General features: G+C 35.2%; 1 protein-coding gene and 1 pseudogene across 1 annotated transcript; one reads left to right on the top strand and one right to left on the bottom strand.

Annotated features, from left to right (window-relative positions):
* Window positions 1–10,232: 10,232 nt before the first annotated feature.
* LOC114274270 (dihydropyrimidinase-like) lies at window positions 10,233–16,550 on the bottom strand (annotated as a pseudogene).
* Window positions 16,373–20,448, top strand: LOC145792769 (putative cinnamyl alcohol dehydrogenase 6). The gene is made up of 3 exons (XM_082874188.1): window positions 16,373–16,614; window positions 17,481–17,610; window positions 18,592–20,448. The coding sequence occupies exons 2-3, from the start codon at window positions 17,591–17,593 to the stop codon at window positions 18,914–18,916; spliced, it is 345 nt and encodes a 114-aa protein (XP_082730314.1). The 5' UTR covers window positions 16,373–16,614; window positions 17,481–17,590; the 3' UTR covers window positions 18,917–20,448.
* Window positions 20,449–22,125: the final 1,677 nt, after the last annotated feature.

The raw sequence follows: 22,125 nt of genomic DNA, 5'->3' as shown, positions 1-22,125 counted from the left end.
TTAAATACCCAGAGGCGGGTCCTCGACTTGAAATATGTATGGAAGCCCCATAGGTTGAGATAGCGTATATGCACCTCAATTCTGGATACTGAACCAACCTAGTCTGTCACCCTGTTGGAGAATAGGGAAAGTTGTGAATATGATCAGGAAGAAAGGCGACATCCAAAGTGTTTTATGCGAAGAACCCTTGTCAGTATTTCAGAGCCTTTGTACTGTGAGTTGAAGGTAAGTGTTCGAAGAACACGAAAGGAGATCCCCGTCAGAGTAGAGCGGTTCATCGCTACTCACCCCATGAAGTGCTTTCTAAAGCGCCGCTACGCTTGTTTATTGCGTTCCTTAAGCATCATGCATTATAATGCATTGTACCTATCAAATTTCTTTCTTTCTCATGCATGATATTGTATGTACGGTTCATTCAAAGAAGTGCCGTTTAAGATCATTTATTTAGTGTATCAATCACACTTCATTCAGTGTATCAATTACACTCTCATTTATTTAGTGTATCAATCACACTTCATTCACTTTGTGTATCTATTACACTCTCACTCATATAGTGTATCAATCACACTTCATTCATTTTGTGTATCTATTACACACATTCTCATTTTGTGTATCTATCACACACCTTCTCATTTTCTGTATCTATCACACTTCGTGTTCACATTTAGTACATCAATCATACTTTGTTCACTTAGTGCATCCATCACACTTCGTGTTCACATTTGGTATATCAATCATACTTTTTTCACTAAGTGCATCTATCACACTTTGTGTTCACATTTAGTGTATCCATCACACTTGTTCACTTAGTGCATCCATCACACTTCGTGTTCACATTTAGTATATCAATCATACTTTGTTCACTAAGTGCATCTATCACACTTTGTGTTCACCTTTTGTGTATCTATCACACTTGTTCACTAAGTGCATCTATCACACTTTGTGTTCACTTTTAGTATATCAATCATACTCTGTTCACATAGTGCATCTATCACACTTTGTGTTCACCTTTAGTGTATCAATCACACTTTGTTCACTGAGTGCATCTATCACACTTTGTGTTCACCTTTAGTATATCTATCATACTTTGATCACTTAGTGCATCCATCACACTTCGTGTTCACATTTAGTATATCAATCATACTTTGTTCACTAAGTGCATCTATCACACTTTGTGTTCACATTTAGTGTATCCATCACACTTGTTCACATAGTGCATCTATCACACTTCATGTTCACATTTAGTATATCAATCATACTTTGTTCACTGAGTGCATCTATCACACTTTGTGTTCACCTTTAGTATATCAATCATACTTTGTTCACTAAGTGAATCTATCACACTTTGTGTTCACCCTTTGTGTATCTATCACATGTGCTTACTCACTTTGTGTATCTATCACACGTTCACTTTGTGTATCTATCACACATGCACACTGTATTTGCAGTGAGAATTGCAGTAATTCTCGTACACCCTTTCTGCATATAATGTAGTTAGATTTGTGTATGCTTGCTTAAAACTGGTGCATCCATTGTGAATATGTGCTTCATTATAGCTTGCTGCTTTGCGTGATCATGAGTTACGTTCGGTTTGGTGCATATCATTCTGCATTTTGCCCCTGCCTGCAGGCATGCCTGCGGGCATATCTTTTATCTCGCCTGTTTGTCTAAGTCTTCGGCCTTGTCAAAAATGGGTCGTCTCTAGGCTTTGACATTCACTCCCGTCACTTATGACTTTCGAGTTCTGTCAAAGAGGGGCAACTGTAGACACCTCATTTTGACCGACCTTAAGACTCAGACGTCACCGATTGAGCGCTCGGTGATGATGCATATTGTGCTCATTTTGAGGTTTCAGAGTCTCGGCTGCGAGCCTTGCCTCTAGACTTCGGGGCTCTTTTGTGCTTTGCCTCGGTTTACGAACCAGGTCTTGTTTTCTCTTCTCGAAAGGAGAGAGAGGTCCCGTAGACCATCTCTCAGTGGCCGTAGGCCACGTTTCGCAGTCGTAGGCCTTTTTTCCCGTTTGGAGGCTAGTTTCCGGTTTTTGGAGCCGTCGGCCGTACGCCTCGGTTCGGGACCGCTTAATTACTTCTGTTTGCTCCGGTTTTTGGCACACACCTTATTTCCTCCCTTTAGAGGAACACTGTGGCCCGGGAGACCACCTTCGTGGTCATACGCCACTTTCGGTGCCTAACAGCCTGCTTTCGGGGCCTCGAACCGCGCGTTTTGGCCCCCGAACCCTCGTTTTGTATCCGTCTTGGCCCATTTTTGGTAGGGACCCTATTTTCATTGCTAGGGAGGTGGTAGGATGGTGGGAGGCCACATTTTCCCCTGAAAAACCAGTTTTCTCTTTTTCTCTCTCTAAAAGCCGATTTTCTGACAGAAAATTGGTTTTTCTCACTTTTGAGCCACAATTTCTGGCTTTTCATACCACCATTGTGTTGTGCTCATCTGGGAGTCCACCAATATGGGTAGGCCGACCAGTAATTCATCTTGACCCTTTTGAACCTTGCTAAAAAGCTGGTTTTTCTCTCTCTTAGGTCACTTTTTCTGGTTTTCCACCATACAGCTGTGTTGCACTCATCTGGGAGATCACCATTTTGGGGTGGCCGGCCAGAAATTCTTCTTGAACCTTTTGACCCCTGGTCGGCCGACCAGGGGGAGTGGCCGGCTGGCCACTTGGAGTGGCTGGCCGGCCACTTGAACTGGCCGGCCTGCTTCCTACTTTTTGGTCTCTTTGAGTGTAAGCCAGTTGTGCCAGCTGGAAGCCTCAGAAGTGATCCTCCATACACGTGTATGGAGGATCTTTGAGCTTGGTTTGAAGCTTCTTAGAGAAGCTTTGGCCTCTTTTCTCTATAAAGGGAGTCTTCTTCCTCCATTGCTAGGGTTGAACTTTTTGGTTAGAGCTTATTCACCTCTCTCTCTATATCTCTACACTTGAGCTCCAAAACCCTAATATTCCTGCACCATTTGCACACCAACCCTTAGCACCACACCTCCTCCATCCATTCCAGCACTTTGGGACTGATTTTCAAGGGTTGAAGGTTCACCAACTTGGTCCAAAAGCTCCAACTTTGCTGCTCTTTAAGGGTAAGCACCTATTTCTCTTAAACTTGCATTTTTTTGCTCCATTGATTATCCTTACTTGAAAGTATTTCTGGGCCTCGACCTAAACTGTAAAGTATCTTATTTTGAGCTCTTCTTCAACTTTGTTTAAGGGCACTTTTCTGTTTAAGGTCATCTACTTCCCCTTACCCTCTATCTCTCTTTTAGGGCTTTTTTTGCATCATATTTTAGCCTTACTTGTGAACATTTTCGAGATTCGTCATAAACTGAAAAAGATATTTTTTTAATCTCCTCTTCAAGTTTGATTAAGGTCCCTTTTTCTGTTTGGGGTCATCTACCCCCTTGCATGCTTCATCTCTTCATGATTAGGGTTATGCATTAGAGCACTTGCATTGGCCATGGCTTGGCCTCTTAGCCACTAAAATCCAATGGATTTTCAGTGGCTTAGATGCATTTTTGAGAGCCAAAATCAGAGGAGAGTGACCCCCTCTCTCCTTGTCTTGTTTGGTGGTCTTGTTGGCCTTCCAAAGGGACCCCTTTTTGCATGCTTTGAAGTCATGTTCCAGGCCTCATTCTGAGGGTTTTGAGGTCTGCCTTAGCTCTGTCCAAGGCCCTTTTGGCCATATTTTATGTCCATCATGCATGTGTAGAACAATTCCATTCAAGGCCTTTTGAGAGGGCCTTTCATTGTATGCTTCATTGACCCATTTTAGGGCCAATTTGGTGAGTTTTAGGCTTGTCATATTTGATTTCCAGAGTTGGTTTTGCTATGCTAATTGTCCATCATATATGTGTTGAGTAACCCCTTGCATGCCCTTCCAAAGGAGCTCATCATTTTCGCACATGTTAGCTGCATTTCAGTGGTTATTTGGGCATATTTTGTCATGTTTTATTCACTGTTTTGGGCTGGTTTGATGAGTTCTCATACGCTTCATATACATGCCATGTAAACCATGCTTGCTAGCCAAATTTACATGCTATTTTAGTCCATCATGTAATCACTTTTTGGCCATGCTTTAAACTAGAAATGTGCATGTTTTGGGACTGCCTTGGCTCTGTCTTTGTACTTCATGGCCAAATAATGCTTGCTTTGCATAGTTATAATTCAATACATGTGCCTAGCTTTGAGTTTCGAGACTTATTTCATGCATCGGGTGCCATATTTCCATGTTTCAGGACCATTTAGCATCATGTTTCAGTGCTAAAAATTACATGTTTGTATGCCATCTTTCATCCCTTGCCATGCTTTGGTAGAGTGGCATTTTATGCCTTAGGTTCGGTCATCGGTATGCGTGCATGTGTGCACGCATTTCGGTTGTCTCTTTTCCATCTCATGGCCACTGATGTGAGTGTGGCTGAGGTCCATTCATGTTGGTGTAAGTCCATCGTGCATTGTATATGTCATTTCGGTCCATAGCATTGCGTATGCTAAATTGCATATTAGAGCATCGTGTATGCCATGTCACATCGAGCATTGTGTATGCCATTTCATAGCATTGCGTATGCTAGGTTGTATGTTAATCGCATTGTGTATGCCATCTCATTTGCATCGTGTTTAGGATAGGAGTTAGCCCAAGCACGGGAAACGAGGTACGTTTCGTACTCCGAGTGACGGAACGTATCTCAATTCCCTATCGTCGACACTCCGGATTACCCATGATGGAGTTTAGGTCTTGTTGTGTTTTCATGTGCATTCATTTCATATTGAGTCGTGCAATTCGACTCCTCAGCCATCATGCATCGATATGCGTGATTGGTGGCACGAGGATCGAGGACTACACTCCTTGAAGAGTAGTCATGCATACATATGTGAAAATACTTTGCCATGCCCCTTTGTTGCTCTCTGTTGCAATAAATTAGAAAGCAGCGGCCTTCTGGAGCGTTGCGCAATATTCCAAGAACAATTGCAAACAGAGGCAAACTGGGGCATCGTAATGGATTTCTGCGCAAGGCAACTCAAGCATGCATCATTCATCATTTGGAACAGAGCTGAGGCGGTCCATGGATTTGCGTGCTAATTTACCTGCTTTTCTAGATTAATTTGTTAATTAATTAGGATTTTGTATTTATTTAGACTGTACTATTTATCGGACTGTATATTATTTATTCGGACCCTCCGAGCAAGAGCACAACTGTAATAAGTGTGCGTGCGTGTGATGTATGTCTTCCAACCCCACGTTTTTCTCCTTTTTATTTACCAGCTTATGATGGTTAGATTAGGGCATGTTTCAATTAGCATACAGTATGATAGCATGTTTGCATTCATTCATCTGTTTTGCATGTACCGGGCTCGGCGTATCATACTAACTGCATTGTATTTCAATTCCAAGTTGAATACTTGTTAGTTGTAGCATCTCACATGCCATCCTTAGAATAGCCGAGCCTATTGTAGTTGCATTTTTGCATGTATTGCATTAGGCATTTCTGTATAGTTAGGATCATGCATGGATTTCTAACATAGCTTCTGTTTTGGCTTGGAGTACTCGGTAAGTACTTATGCTTTAGCATCCTTGCATGTGTGTGAGTGACTGCCATGATAGCATGCTTACCATAAGACTAATTGCTTATGTGATATAACTGCCTGAATGCCTGTGGGTGAAGGTTGGGTTTTTTGGATTGGAACAATTCATTAAATGCGAGTTTTAAGCCCACTTGAGATTGGCAAAATCATTTTTTCTAAGCCCACCTGAGGGTGGCAAATCCACGTCTTAGCCTACTTACGAGTAGCACCATCAAACCATTTTCAAATAAACAAACATGAGATGTTTTGTTCCAATTCAGGCGATCCAGTCTATACTTGTATGCTGTGTGCATCACATAGTAAATCTAGGCTAATAACCGGAATAAGAACGCATAATGTTTTCAAAACTAGATATCATGGTTAGTAGAGGCCGATCTTTGATCGGGCGAGCGGGTGTGCTCACGAAGTGACCTTTCCCAATCGTACCCAAGTTCCCGAGCCGAGGTAACTTTGGTGATGACAGACATGTGACCTTAGGCAACGAGTCAGGGTTTCCTAAATTTTCCAAAATAAAATATTTAGGTGGCGACTCTGTATCTAGCAAAGCAGTCCATGTTTGGCACTTCTTTCAAAAAAATCTGTTTTCAAAAACGATTTGCCGAATTTGGACTCTTTGATGATTCATCGGTCTTGCATTGCACTCTGCGAGATTAGATACTGGACCGTGACATTGAGTCCTGAACTGTAGTGAGCCCAATGAACAAAACGGGAGATTTCCTCCCGAGACGTTCGGGAACGTCTACACATGGGGCAACTCGAACTAATTTATTTATTTTTTGGACTTTACTTCTTTATGATTTGTCTCCTTCATTTGTGAGTAGTTACATTACATTTGAAAATCTATGACATAATTACAGTGTCTAATAGATTTGTTAATAATTTAATGTCGGTTACCAATGTTACATTCATTATTTGTTCTAATATTTAAAAGAAATATTATAGTTGTTACGTGTCCGAACAAAAATATTCTTCTTACCCAACATAATTATGTGTAGTTTACAAATACTCTTCTTACCCAACAAAGGTGTATTTTAAAATATTTAAAATTATGTCACGCGTTAAGGTATGTGTAGTTGGACATAATTTTGTAAAGTGTATTAATGTGTAATTGGACATAATTTTGTAAAGTGTATTTAAAAAGTTGAGTAAACCTTAGCAGCGACTCGTAGCAATATTAAAATCAAAACTTTGTGTCTTAGTGCATGGAGAACCAAGCTCAAGAGTCCAAACGTGGCAAATAAGGATAAATGAAAATTTTGCAAGAGCTAAAGCTCTTGTGGTAAATAATAATAATTATTTTGTTGGTAAATTGGATGGAAGTCCTAGATTGACGAGGCTCCATTTTATCTATGACAAGACTCGAATTGAACTAGTCTCGGTTAGTTATAGTTGAATAAATTTGGACAAGTATAACTAACAATAAGAAGAGAAAAAAAGAAGAAGCTAAATTTAGGTTTAAAAAATATCTAAATTTAGGATTTTTTTTTAAGCCCACCATTTCATTTTCCTCCCTCTATCCAATTTTGACAGAAGAGTTTTTAACGGAGAATTAGTTTTTTGAGGTGTTACTACAGCCTCTAACACAAGCATGTGAATGGATAGAAATCAAACTATTCTTTTTATTTGCATTTCAAAACATCCTAAAGCATGTTTAGATTATCCTAAAATAGAGAATCATGTAATTAAGAATAATCATAGTGGTTTTGTTTTTTCGAACAATTCCACCCTCTTCTCTCTTATCCTTTCCTCTCAATCCACCATGGAAAAACGGGAGGTAATTCTATGCATATTCAAAAAAAAAAAAATAAAAGTAATCAATTTTTTGTTTGTTTTCTTCTTTTTTCATGAAATTTCTTCACCTTCTCTTTTTTTTTAAGTGAATATTTTCATTCTTATGTGAAACTTTTTTATTGTATTCACGAACATTTTTTAAATTAAAAGTATCATTCATTGTAGAGCAATCGTTGTCAAGTGATTCAATAGTCATGAAATATATAACAATTCGTTCTTAAAAATAATATTAAAAAAAAAAAAATTCATGGCAAGGCACAACATGAAACTCAATTTAATTTTTCATGATTTTTTTCAACATATTTATTAGTTATCCACATAACACTTGATATTGTTTGTTTCCTCCAAATAATAAAAATTTAAAGAAATATTGATTTTCATGGATATTCAAAAAAATACTCTTTTTTCTTCTCGTGTTCCCTTCCCCCAACATTTTATATGACTGTGTAAAGACATTTTTAATGACGGAAAAATTTAACAATTGTGTACATTTTTCTTTTTGTTACATTTTTTTTAAAATTGTTTTTGTCAATGCGACAAGGTACTTTTCTTATACGTAATTTCAATAATCAAATCAAATCAAACTAAGCCTTGTATCCCAATCAAGTAGGATCGGCTACATGAATCTTTTTTTTTTTTTTTGATACGACTCTATCAAGGGCTATATGCATTATCATAGTTTCCTTGTTCTCACCTTTGCTTATTTGCATGAAATATGAATTTAAAATTTATATTCATGTCTGTCATTATATTAATTACCGTCATTTGACATCTATTACACATTCTTATACTTATCATTTTGCACTTTCACTTGCATCATTGCATGTAATGTTTGTGTACATGCAAGTGTTGAGCTGCTGAAGTATTTTGAAAATTGATAAAATTCTTTTTATTTTTTATTTTTTGTTTTTTAATACAATGTTGTTGATACAATTCTATAGTCATGTCATGTTTAGTCCAATTTATTTAAGCTACTTGTAACTTTTTTTTTTTTATTTTGGAAATGTGTTGAATGTTTGGTACTGCTTATAGTTTATGGGGACAATTATAGCTTAAAAAAAGTTTAAAAAAACACTGATTATCTGAAATTTAGAGGAATGTTTTTAACTTCTAAATTTGATTATCAATTTTTAACTTGAAAAAATTTGCACTAAAACGACCATAAGATCACGTATAACCATTCAAATTGAATATTTTTTTTATTTTATGTGAGGCAACTCTTTATTACACTACTTTACATCTGATTAGCAGCAACTCTCACCTATGTAAAATTGTTTTGCTTTGTGCAGGGTTGTTAATCAAGACCACCCTTTATCAATTCCATTCATAACTTGCTTTTATCTTGTTATATAAATCATCAATATAATATCCAACATTAAGGACAGTATTTGCCCCTTCAACATGCAATACTAGAGTTGTATTGGTCGGTGTGCATTAACCAAGGGGATATTGACCAATGAAAGCTCTAGCATGATAGCTAACGGATCATCAATATTTGCCTTGTTAGCATGCGATATTTGAGTTGCATTAGTCAATGTGAACTAACCAAGGGGATGCTGACAAATGCAAGCTCAAGTACCGTAGTTCACAAAGCATCATTATAACATCCAACATTAGGGACAATATTTACCTTGTCAGCGTGCGATACTTGAATTGCATTCGGCAATGTGCACTAACCAAGGGGATGTTGGCCAATGCAAGCTCAAGTATCGTAATTGATAGATTTTTATTCATACACATTCAACAAAGACTACTCGTTTGAATATGCACATTGTAAATTACTAGTTTTATGACTTTGAAAGATGATATTATTTATTAATTGTTTGATATTTTATATTTTCAGAAACCTACTAGGATGTCGGTTCCTCAGTTTGGAGGGTGGGATCACAAGGTTGGTGATACCGACTACTCTATGGTGTTTTCTCGAGCTCGTGCTAATAAGAAACAGAACAAGAACGACTTCAACCGCCATAGTATTGCAAATGAACAAGAGCTTATCGTTCAGAAACAGACCGAGCATCAGCCCATTCAAAAACAACCCGAGCATCAACATGATGATTCGGTTGTGGTAAGACTTCATTTTCAAGTGTCTTGTATATTATATTTCTTCTACTGCATTTTTCAATTACTACATTATGTTTATGATGATTATGTAGGAAGATGATTCTCCCAATTAATAACATACCATATTCAGGTCCTGTTTTGATCCATATCCCCTTGGTTGACCGATGCACATGGATTAAAACATGCCTGAATATGTTAAGGAGAAAAAGAAAAAAAATGATAAAGATGACACGTGTTGTCATATTCTTCGATCTAATCTTTTCATATGTACGTTTTTTTTGTGCAGAGAAAAAAGAATGTTCTGACCTACCTTAATTGTTGTATTAGGCCTTGACTTCCAAAATATCCGACAAATTCTATACATTTCTGAGGATTTTAATAATATTTTATTCGATAGTGCACTTTGTGCCTGTATTTGTGAGCGAGACAAGTTCACTAGTCATGGTAGGCATGATCAAGACCTCTGTTAACTTTGAGTGAGCTGTGTGTATCGTGCTCCTACTCTTTTTTGAATGCTTTTATAGGAGAAAAGCAAGGAAGATAAGTAGTTTATTTCTTGATATATTAAAAAAAATAAAAACAAAAAATCAGCAAAATAACAGAATTTATTACATAAATCCTATATTATGAATGCATATAAATTTTACAACAGGATATACAATATCAATACCTATGTTTCTTTTTTATTATTTGACCTTGTATTTACACGAACTTAAGCTCTACATTACTTAATCCCTTAAACATAAGTTTGTGAAAAGCTATCATAAATAGTGAAAGTAATTGAACCTGCAAGTCAAGTTGTGGCTTTGAATAACTTCACTGGAGCTCGGAGAGAAGAGAGGTACTATGCATCTGCTTTGTCAATTCCACCAAAAAGATAACTGAAAGGTTGCATTTCTACATACTTTCCATCACCCAGGGCAACCTTCAGTTGACCATTTTCCCAGACAATCCTTCCTCCAGCAATTTTTACTTCAACCTTTCCCTGAGAAAACATGAAAAGAAATCATTGGAACTTGGCACAAAGTAGGAATCGACATTTGTAATCCATGAGTGACACCATTTACTGTTATTAAAAATTGAGATCAAATTATCTATAGTTGCAGTATTCATGGACAATTGTAATGGTGTGTTGATTCATCGTGCAATAAACATTAAAAAATAAAGGCTGTGTTTGGAACGATTTCCAAACTGTGATTCTATCCCCACATTTTAATATGATGTTTGGATAGGTATTTGGAACTAATTTTTCACAACTCTGCAGAAACTGTTTGAGGCGCGATTTTCAATTTTTTTTTTTTTTTTTTAATTTGGCCTAACCGGTTTGTCTAGTCGTTTGACCGGAACAGTACAATTTTTTTTTTGTTGCACTTGACATACGTTAATTTTTTTATATTTGAAAAAAATATTTTCCGAGTTTTTAAAAAAAATTATGTGTTTTAATAGAATTTTGAGTTATATGTTTGGTTATGAGTTGTTAGTTTTTGTATCAAATATCATATGTTACATAAAAAATTCTCCACTCAATTCAAAACTCTTTTACCAAACAAATCTTCCACACTCAAATCATAATTCTAAAACTCACAAATTCAAAATATAATTCCTACTCTCAAATCATATTTAAAAAGCTATACCAAACGCAACCAAAGCAACAATTGAAGATGTACATAGGCAGCATCCCTGTTCAATGCCTATTCTAATAAACTTTACCTATAAAAAAGAAAAATATCTATATTTACATGCATATATATATAGGGTCCAGCTTCTGCCCAGTCCAGGATCGGACTGGACCGTGCTGTTGGGCTCGTGGGGGCCCACCACGGGTCCCGTTTTGAAAATCTGAACTGTTTAATGTGTAGAACTCGTCAAGTACTATATGCCTGTAAAAAATCACATTGATTGGATATCGATAGCTATGTGATCAAATTAGTTTTGTATAAAAAAATGGACGGTGAAAAAATTAACGGTTGATAAAAAATTGTTTTGTTCACATAGCTATCGATATCCGATCAACGTGATTTTTTACAGACGTATAGTACTCGACGAGTTCTACACATTGAACGGTTCAGATTATCAAAACGAGACCCGTAGTGAACCCCCACGAGCCCAACAGCACGGTCCAGTCCGGGATCGGACTGGACAGAAGCCATGGCCATATATATATATAACAGTTCTAGCAATACCGCTAATATTCCACAAGACAATCACATTTGTGTTACTAACAAATTAGAAACTATAAGCATGCAAACTCATATGAGGTGAACAAGGAAAAGGTTACTATGTGCACCCCAAAAAGGGTGCATACGGTATCCATCTTATACAAATAAATATAATTTTTACCACAAAAAGTAAATTTTTTGCTCATCGCAAAAAATATAACTTTTACCACAAAAAGTATAACTTTACAATTCATAATTTTAGGAGTGCACATCATAACTTCATCATTCATAACTTTTACTACAAAGATTCATAACTTTCACCACAAAAATCAAAACTTTTCTTACAATGTGCACATTTTTAGGGGTGCCCATTGTAGCACTTCCCGGTGAGCAATAAGAGAGTAAGAATGGAAAAAAGGTAAAAACAAAACTTGTGGAATAACGACACAATCTTGTTTATTCATTACGGTGTCAATTTCACATGATTAACAATCAGCAAAGCTATTAGCAAAACAACTTGGCTTTACTTTATGTAGCTTTATTTAATAAACCCACATAAAAACAGAGCATCTAAGGAGAACTCACATTTGCATTGAATGACATTTAGCATTAAGGGATGAAATAATATGAGGGGAAATTTCTTAAAGAAAATTGGGCTCTGTTTGGTGGAGCTCTGGAACGTTACCAGAGCTCCATTTCAGCATAGCATTTGTTTTCGATTTTCAAAAATTAATTCCACACTTATTCTTGAAAACATGGTCGAAGGCAGAAAAATTTGAACTAACAGGTCGTCCCATCGGACGTCCTACCAGTCGTCCGGTCGGTTGACCAGAACAGTGTAAATTTTTTTTTTTTTTTTTTGCATTTGACCCATATTAATTTTTATATATTGAATAAAAAATATTTTCTAAATTTTTAAAATTTTTTTATGAGTTTTAATGGAATTTTGAGTTAAGTGTTTGGTTATGAGTTATAAGTTTTTGTATCAAATATCATATGACACATCAAAAATTCCCCACTCAATTCAAAACTCTTTTCAAAACTCTTTCACCAAACAAATTTTCTACACTCAAATCATAATTTCAAAACTCACAAACTCAAAATACAACTCCATTCTCAAATCATATTTAGAAAACTCTACCAAACGCAACCTTGGTTCTTTTTTTTTGGGTGAATAGAAAATTTTAGTTAGTCATAACTAAAAGCAAGGTATTTTACTAATTCCAAAATTGTAATAGAATTGTATACGAATTAGAGAGAGATATGTCACAGGTAGAGTGCAGCCAATCTCAACTGTTCAAATGATGGCATACATTACGGAAAAATCAAAAGTGAAAAATTCTTCCCACTAAATTACCGCATCCAAACAACTAGAATAACATTCACACTATAGTTCTCACAAACCCAAAAATTTACCAAATAAACCATAGGCAAGCATTTATCTTCAAAAACTTTAGGGAATATGGATCAAACAAGAGGAGCACATAACTCAGATAGCTGGAAAGCATCAGAAGAACAATCAGCAACAGTATAGCAAATTACCCTTTGCAGAGATCATAAATCCATGCACTCTCCTTAAGCTTGTGCCTTTCAGATTTAAATATAAAATAAAACAAAATGTTTCAATTCCATTCTCTCCTCACAATGCAATTAATTACCAAAGTTGATTGGTTATTAACACATGGTACAATCAATTACAAAAAATGTTACCTTCCCTCTTCTTCCCTCGAAGACATTCGTGTCCAATCTAGAGTGGTGAGAAGTGGCACTAATTTCAAAGCTTGAATTTGGGTTGAATATGATTATATCTGCATCTGATCCAACAAGGATTGCTCCTTTCCTTGGATATATATTAAAGATCCTGGCATTGACCAAAATGAAAATTTTTAAATCATTTACCATCTAAGAAGCACAGCCATGGACACGAACACGTGACACGACACGGACACACAGACACGTAAATTTTCAAAAAATATAGGACACGACACGTTAGGGACACGTTCAAAACATATATTTTTATATTTGTATTATATGTATATTTTTAAATATTTAATATGTATTTTATGTCAAATATTTAATTTTACCAAATTTATCAATCTTAGGTATGCTATTTTAGTATAAAAATTAAAAATTATAATTTTTTTTGAAAGAAATAGTACTAAGCGAGTTCCTAGAGTATCTCCAGCGTGTCCAAAGTGTTCCAGCGTGTCCAACTCTTTCCAGTGTGTCTGACGTGTATCTAGCGCGTGTCTGTGTCCGACACATGTCGAGTTTACCATAAATCTGTTAGTGGGACCGAACTGTTAAGAAACATGATTTTATGAATTAAATTTGGCATCTGAGGGAGCATTATAGAAATTCACATAGAGATGAGACATAATCCAAGCTTTCAGAGAGAAAGTATACCATTCAGTGCTGGTTATTCGGACATAATCGGTGATAGATATTTGGCCTGATTCCTGGATGAACAAATAGAAATTGAGAAAACAAACATTTAACAAATACAGTTAGTTTTCAATGGTCAAAGTACAAATTCACAGAAACTCACCACCATCGTATCCCGAACTAGATGCATCCTCTCTTCGATGCCTATACATAGATGAATTAGAAAGTATACTGACTCGGGCCATGAAAAAGGAAACTTTGCAGATACTAAGAACCAAAAAAGCTCATAATTATCGTTGACCCCATATGGTATTTTACGAAAATTATCTATGCCAAAAGCTTTGTGTGTGGAATTGAAGGCGCAGTGATCAGTTCCTACTAGCTGCAAAATATGAAGCAGAGTCATAGGCAAATTAACGAGGACTGGGACATAAAAATAGCTCAATCATGTCATAGACTATCTGAGCAAAAATCCTAAATTAGATATATACTTTCTTTGTGATCCTAACAGCACATATCAGAAATCAATAACTGCAATTCAAGGAAATAATCTATTTACAAATGCCATGATTTTAGGAAAACATCTAACATCCACATTCTTATCCTTGGAAGTAGTAACATAGAAGCTATCTACTATAAAGATGAGAGCAAAACCCTTGTTGACAGGCCACCTTGGAGAGACTTTCCATGTCCCGATTCCCTAATGATGTGTTTGGTTGGAAGATTTGGAGAGAAATTTGGAAAAAAAAAAGGGAAAAAGTATGTAAAACTATGTGAAATATAAGTATGTTTTATTCACATTTCACCTACTTTTTCCATTTATCTTTCTAAATCTCTCCTCAAATCCTTCAATCAAATAAGGAGACTCATGACAAACCTGAAACATGTAAGGACAATATTGCTTCACATAGAATTGAAACTGACAGATTAGCAGCAAGATAATAATAATGAAAAATCCAAAGGCTCCGTTTGTTTTCAGAGGTAAAATGGATGGAATTGATAGTGAAGGGATTGTTAATAAGGGATTGATAGTGAGGGGATTAAATAAAATTATGTTTGTTTTGATAATAGTTGTTAGTGTAGGGATTGTTAAATTATTTTTATATAAAATAAATATAAAATAATAAAACAAATAAAAAAATGCAAAAACATTAAACATTAATGTTTTTAAAAAAAATGCCTAACATGTAAAAAATTTAAAAAAAATAAAAATAAAATAAAAAATTTCCAAAAAAAATAAAACAAATAAAATAATGATTTTTACTTAACAAAAAGTACAAAAAATTAAACATTAATGTTCAAAAAAAATGCCCAACATGTAAAAAAATAAAATAATAAATAAATAAAAATAAAAAATTTCTAGTCCGCCGGACTATTTTTCTAATGCCAAGTTTTTGAGGCTCATCTGAATCCCGTTGGGGAGGCCCATCATAATCTGGAACTCACTATCAATCCTCTCCCCGTCTCTCAAAACAAACACAATATTAGTGGATCTCACCTCACTACCAATCCCAATCCTCCCTCTAACTCTCCAAACAAATGGAGCCAAAGAGTTTGCTCCAAAGATCCTAATTCATGAAAACTTAGAGAATCAAAAATTAAGTTAATAGGATCACGATCATCTCTGATGTTTTTGTACATGGCATACAGAAGCAAAAGGCAAAATCAAAATCTATTACAAATGGCAAATAAAAATTAAAAAGGAGGAACAACTTGAATGCAATCAGTAGCAATTTCTTAAACCAGATTTTAAAAATATATAATCAGATATAAAAGGAGACAAGCCAAACATTTGTCAACCAAATATACATGTGATGACGAAATATTACACCAGTCTAGTATAATAGTGAGCATTCACTACAACAAAATACACTTTTGGCGACCAAACTTGGCAATTAAAAAAATTTAGTTGCCAAAACATGTCGAATTGGCGACTAAAATTTTTTTTAGTCGGCAAATGTATAACATTTAGCTACTAATTTTTTTTTATTTGAGAAATATTGATTATTGGCGACTAAAAAAAATTTAGTAGCTAAAAAGATCACAATTAGCGACTAAAAAATGTTTTAGTCGTTGTATAGATAGTTTTGGCTACTAAAATTTTTTAGTCACCGAATGAAAAATAAAAAATTTACTTTCAGACTTTTGGCGACCAAAAGTTTGGTCGCCAAAAATTGATTTTCAACGACTAAAAAATATTTTAGTCGCAAAAGAATTAAAATATTTAGAGGGAAAATTTGAATTTTTGGCGGGATTTATGAAATTAATTACCGACTAAAATGTTTAGTCGCTAAATTATTACTTTTAGCGACTAAAATAATGTTTGGTTGCTGTTGGTTAACGTTTTGGCTACTAATAAAATTTAGTCGGCATTTGTCCTTAATTAATTACCCTACATAGCCCTCTCCTATTTCACTCTCTTATCATCGATCTTCTCTCTCTCTCTCTCTCTTTCTCTCACTCCATATTAGGCGACCCTCCTACCGGCCACCACTGTCGCACACGAGCACCCACCTCCTCACCGGCGACGATACGACCACCTCCTCAACGGCGACAGTACAACCCATCTCGCCAAGAGCAGCGTTTTTTCTCTCTATTTCTCGCTCGCAGTAACCATTGGAGCACACCTTGGTATTTCCCCTTCTTATTCCCCTTTCTTCCTCTCTCTCTCAACCATTGGAGCACACCCTGTTAAATCCAATTCATTCTTCTATTGTTCTACATAATGATTCTTAATCGTACTCCCATTCAATTCTAATTTTCTTTTAATCAATTAGTTTGTGTGTGATGATGTTACTATTGTTGTTGTTGGTAGTTTATTTGTTGCTGTTGTTTGGTCTATGCTTTTTATTGTTGTTGTTTTCCACCCTCTTGCTCACCATGTGTTTGACAAAATGTTAAAACGAAATTAGAACACTCTCAAATTTTAGTGATGAAAATTAATGAATGTTGATAAGTGTGTGGATTTTAAATGAAGGGATTTGATATTCAGCTTTATAGATTTGTAAGAAGATTGATTAGTGGACATAGATTGATAATTCTTAAGTGAAGGATGCATAGAGATAGGAAAAATGCATTTTGCTAAAATAACAGAAGTAAATGGACCTAGTGTCATTTTGGTCTAAATTTTATAAATGAAGCAAATAAATTTTGTCTAAATTTATACAAAATATGGTTAGAATTTGAATGAAAACAACATTAGGGACGGTTCAAATACAAATGGAATAAGTTGGGGATTGAATTGATGTAATTAAAAGATTGGGAACAAAATAAATAGAGCTCATACTTTAGAAATAATTTAATTATTAATATGTTATGAAAAGAATTTTTCTTATATTAATTATGGTAATGCATGTACCAAAATGTTGGTAAAACTAATCCCTCTCTGAAAACATTTGATTCACATACAACCCAAAAAAAAAATATATATATATTACTGAAAATTTTCCACTAATAATTGAGTTCATTAACACATTTTATATGGCTGTATATAAAAGTGGAATGCGAGTTCTGCAAGGACTCACAGGAGAACTACTGTGACCAGATTCAGTTTACATACAATGGCATTTTCTGGGATGGTAGCATCACCTATGGTGGCTACTCCAAAATGCTTGTTGTAGATCACAGGTAAATGGCCTATACCCTACCCTGTTTTTCCCCACCCAATACGAAAAAATATATGAAAAAATTGCCAACAATTTTTTATCCCCCAAATCTCTCTGTCTAAACTCACACAACTTTTGAATCACGTGAAAATCTCGAGATGCAAAAAATTTGAGGCATGATTCAACTGGCTATGAATGTTTTGGACAGAGAATAGAACGATTTGAGGACAAAGAATCTCTCAAATACTTTGGATAATGTTTTATGATTTAAGATAAATATGTTGAAAGGGTCAATAATAGTATTTTATGATTAATGCTTGAGACTTCCAAAATTGGTGACTCCAGGACTCCCAATTGATGTGGACAAGGCATGTATATAAGTATGTATTTTTTTTATTTTATTTTATTTTTCCCTCTCTCTCACACACGTGCGTGAGGGTCGTGCGGGTTGAGTTTTGTAGGGTCTGTATCAAAACCCTTATTTTATTCTCCAAATATCTCAACACCCTCTTTTCTAAAAGAATGTACAATTATTACATAAAAAAATGTTTGGTAGCTCTAAAATAAGAGTTCTAATTATGTGACACTAGCTCATGTGTAATTATTATTACTTTTTATTGGTGTCTTTCATCTTCTTTTGACTTGCCAACTCACTAGAGCTCTATTTAGAGCTCTTGAATTAGATTTATATATCATTGCCCTTATTATATTTATGTAAAAAAAAAATTGAAACATAATTCAAAAATTATGAGTGTTTCCAACAAAGGCATCTATCCACAAATTTAAGTGGTAGTACAGCTACAGAATCAAACAAAATAAATATATCTGTAATAGTTGTTATTGTGGGTCTCATAGACATTCCACACATTAAATATTTTAGTAATTTTCCATAATTTAATTCCGTGTATATAGCAGAGTAAAACATTGAATTCTCTTTAAGTTCTCTTGGTGTGATTCAAATTAAATGTGGTTGGTTGTGACTGTAATTGGATTGGGTGGACAGATATGTGGTGCATGTGCCAGAAAACCTACCAATGGATGCAGCAGCACCATTGTTGTGTGCTGGTGTAACTGTGTTCTGCCCATTGAAGGACAACAACATGCTTGAGCTTGACTCCCCTCCTAAAAAGCTCGGAGTGATTGGACTCGGAGGGCTCGGCCATGTCGCTGTCAAATTTGGCAAGGCCTTTGGTCACCATGTCACTGTCATCAGCTCCTCCCCATCTAAAGAAGGTGAGGCTAAACACCGATTTGGTGCAGACGATTTCATTGTCAGCACTGATCTTGCTCAAATGCAGGTTTGCTATTCTTTTAACATGAATGAATGATTTATTTGCAAAATTATGTTTGAAGTTTACTTTGATAAAACAAATGTAATTTGATCATATAACTTCCAAAGTTTGATTAACTTCATTTTTTTACATAAATAATCTAGATGACATGCCTTACAAAATGAGCCGTATAGATCACAGATGTGAACATGGGATGGGCTCTTAAAAAAAGGCACACCACAACAGTTGTTATTATATCAAGGCACAACAAAGATCTAATAACGTGCGTATTGATATACAATCAATCTGATTTTTTATTAACGATGTATTTAGTTAGGAGATTTAAAAGAGATTTGAAAAGAAAAAAAGAAAAGATGTGTGAAACTATTAGGGGATTTGGGAAAGGATTTAGAAAGGAAAAGAGAAAAAGAGGTTATTATATCATTCTTATCTATTTATTATCAAAATCTGCGTGATCTTATTTCCTCCTAAGTTGTCATATCATTCTTATCTATTTGTTTGCTCGATATTTATGGGGATGTAGTTTTTGAGATGAGAACCGCATAGAAATTCATTTTATGAAACTAAATTTGTCTTTGTACTCGTACAAAATTAGAAGCATGAGTAGAAAGAGGAAGATTTTTTTTTTTTTGATATTTTGTTGACATAGTTGTCATATCATTCAATGAAGAAAATGAACATCAGAAAACTATTTGTTGCACGGATTGTATTGCAATGTGTCACAGACTCACCGCAAGCTGTTACTTTAGAGTCACAAATTCACAATGTATCTGTGAAAGTATTTAAAAGCTAGAGGATAATTATGAGAATGTAACCATAATTTGACTGTTTCCAATGATTTGAATATCGCGATATGGTATGAGTGATACAAATTATTTGAAAATATCTAACTAAAATAAAAACGGCCGGAATATCTTTAGCATCAATGATATACGTCCACAATATCAGGCTTATCGAACATAATTTCTTTGTACCTTCTCAAAAATTTCAATAGCTTGTTCATTTTTATTGAGTTAGAATCAGTGACATATCAAACTAATTCATCAGCATATTTTATTGATTTCCATTTTCATTTTAAACTATCTTTCCTTTAACTTTTTTTACTTACATAAACTCAATTAATTTACCTAACAAAAAATTTAGAATTAATGATGTTGAAAATCTGTAAAAAAACAAATTTTAAAAAGGGAGCCTATCCACTCCTATTTTCACCCATCATTCCTTTCCGCTTTTCACCGAAAACCTCAAACAACTTTTTTTTTTCATTTCATCTTTCACTTTCCCACTTTCATTTTGTACTCTCATTGTAACTCCAGTTGAAAGGATTTACGGATCAACAAAGTGACACAAGGAATAGTGATTAACCATTATCAACATGAGCTATCAACCACTACGTATGTGCATAGACCTTTGATCATTAATCCACAGAGACATATTTATGTAAATGAAGATTTTGATATATAAAATGATATAGGTTTTCTTTTGTATATAGATTGTACCCCTTTTGTGCCTCTTTTTTAAGAATATTTTCTTATACTTATCCCCCCCTCCCTCCCAAAAAAAAAAAACCACATGTTAATGTTAATCTTCTACCAATTGATAAATATATATATACATGAACTATAAACCTGTACACATACATTCAAAGTCAACACAAATATATGTATATAAGCAGTTTATATATGACATAGTATAAATAATTTTCTTGTATTTATATGATGTATGCTCACTCGATAGCACCTGCGGCGTGCAAGCCAGGGACACGCACCCTACCCATCCTTAAGTACTTCGGCTCTGATATGATGTTACACAATCTTGGGTAAGTTCTACCCAAGACTGTGTAATAGGTACCAAGTATCAATGAACATCTTAGCATGCCTTAATAATTTGCTTCAGGATTGCCACATTGAAGTTTTCTTTGATTAGTTTCAGTCAATAACTAGAATTTGTTTTTCCTGTCAATAAGTCCTATTCTTTAGGATATTGTTAGTGTTATCAGAAATCTTGGTTGTTACCGTAATTTTTGGGATTCATTATCTTTTCAGTTCAGATATTCTTACTATAAATGTAATGCACCAGAATGAATGAAGATTATTCCTCTTTGCTGCATCATATCAGTTTTTATCATTTCCTGCTTTGATTCTTTCATTTCATTCAATTTCTATTCTTCATTTTCTCTGTTTTTCTTCTCTTCTCAAAAACTAACAATTGGTATCAGAGCTTCATTCTTATGGGACCTATGAGTATCCATGGAAGCAAAAACTGATTTCCCCAATTTTTCTCAAGCTGCTCCACATATTTTTGATGGAGAAAATTACCAACTTTGGACTGTTAGAATGGAAACTTATCTGGAGGCTTTAGATCTATGGGAAGCCATCGAAGAAGATTACGAAGTTGCTCCGCTGCCAAACAATTCGACTGTAGCTCAGATGAAAAGCCACAAAGAGAAGAAGACCAGAAAATCAAAGGCCAAAGCAGCGTTGTTTGCTGGTGTTTCAACAACAATTCTCACGAAGATCATGAATCTCAAATCAGCAAAGAAATCTGAGAGCATCTAAAGACGGAATATGTAGGAGATGAAAGAATACGAGGAATGCAAGCGCTCAATCTAATAAGGGGATTTGAGCTGCAAAAGATGAAAGATGCTAAGACAATCAAAGAATATTCAGACAGATTGCTTAGCATTGCCAACAAGGTAAGGCTTCTTGGCAGTAAATTTGATGATTCAAGAATTGTTGACAAAATTCTTGTTACGGTGCCTTAAAAATATGAAGCCTCAATAACCACCTTGGAAAATACTAAAGATCTGTCCAAGACCACCTTGGCAGAACTATTGAATGCTTTGCAGGCTCAAGAACAAAAGAGACTTATGAGACAAGAGTGTACCGTAGAAGGAGCCTTGCCAGTCAAACACCAACAAGAAAGTTCTGGGAGTTGTTCAAGCAATCGCAATCGAAACAAAGGTGGAAGCTTGAGGAGAAATTTCCCGCCTTGTGAACACTGTGGCAAAATGGTTCATTCTCCATTCAAGTGTTAGAAGAGGCCTAATGCAAAGTGTAGCAAGTGTAATCAGCTTGGACATGAAGCTGTGATTTGCAAAAGCAAATCTCAAAAACCAGAGGAAGAAGTCCATGTAGCTGATCAAGATGAAGAAGATCAGATGTTTGTGGCAACGTGTTTCTCTACAAGGTCTCCTCAGAAAGTTGGCTCATTGACAGTGGTTGTAAAAACCATATGACCTTTGA

This window comes from Camellia sinensis, chromosome 6, assembly GCF_055761805.1.
Source record: "Camellia sinensis isolate YWXY chromosome 6, ASM5576180v1, whole genome shotgun sequence".
Lineage (NCBI taxonomy): Eukaryota > Viridiplantae > Streptophyta > Magnoliopsida > Ericales > Theaceae > Camellia > Camellia sinensis.
The sequence above is the reverse complement of the archived record's forward strand: the minus strand, read 5'-3'. Positions and strand labels throughout refer to the sequence as shown.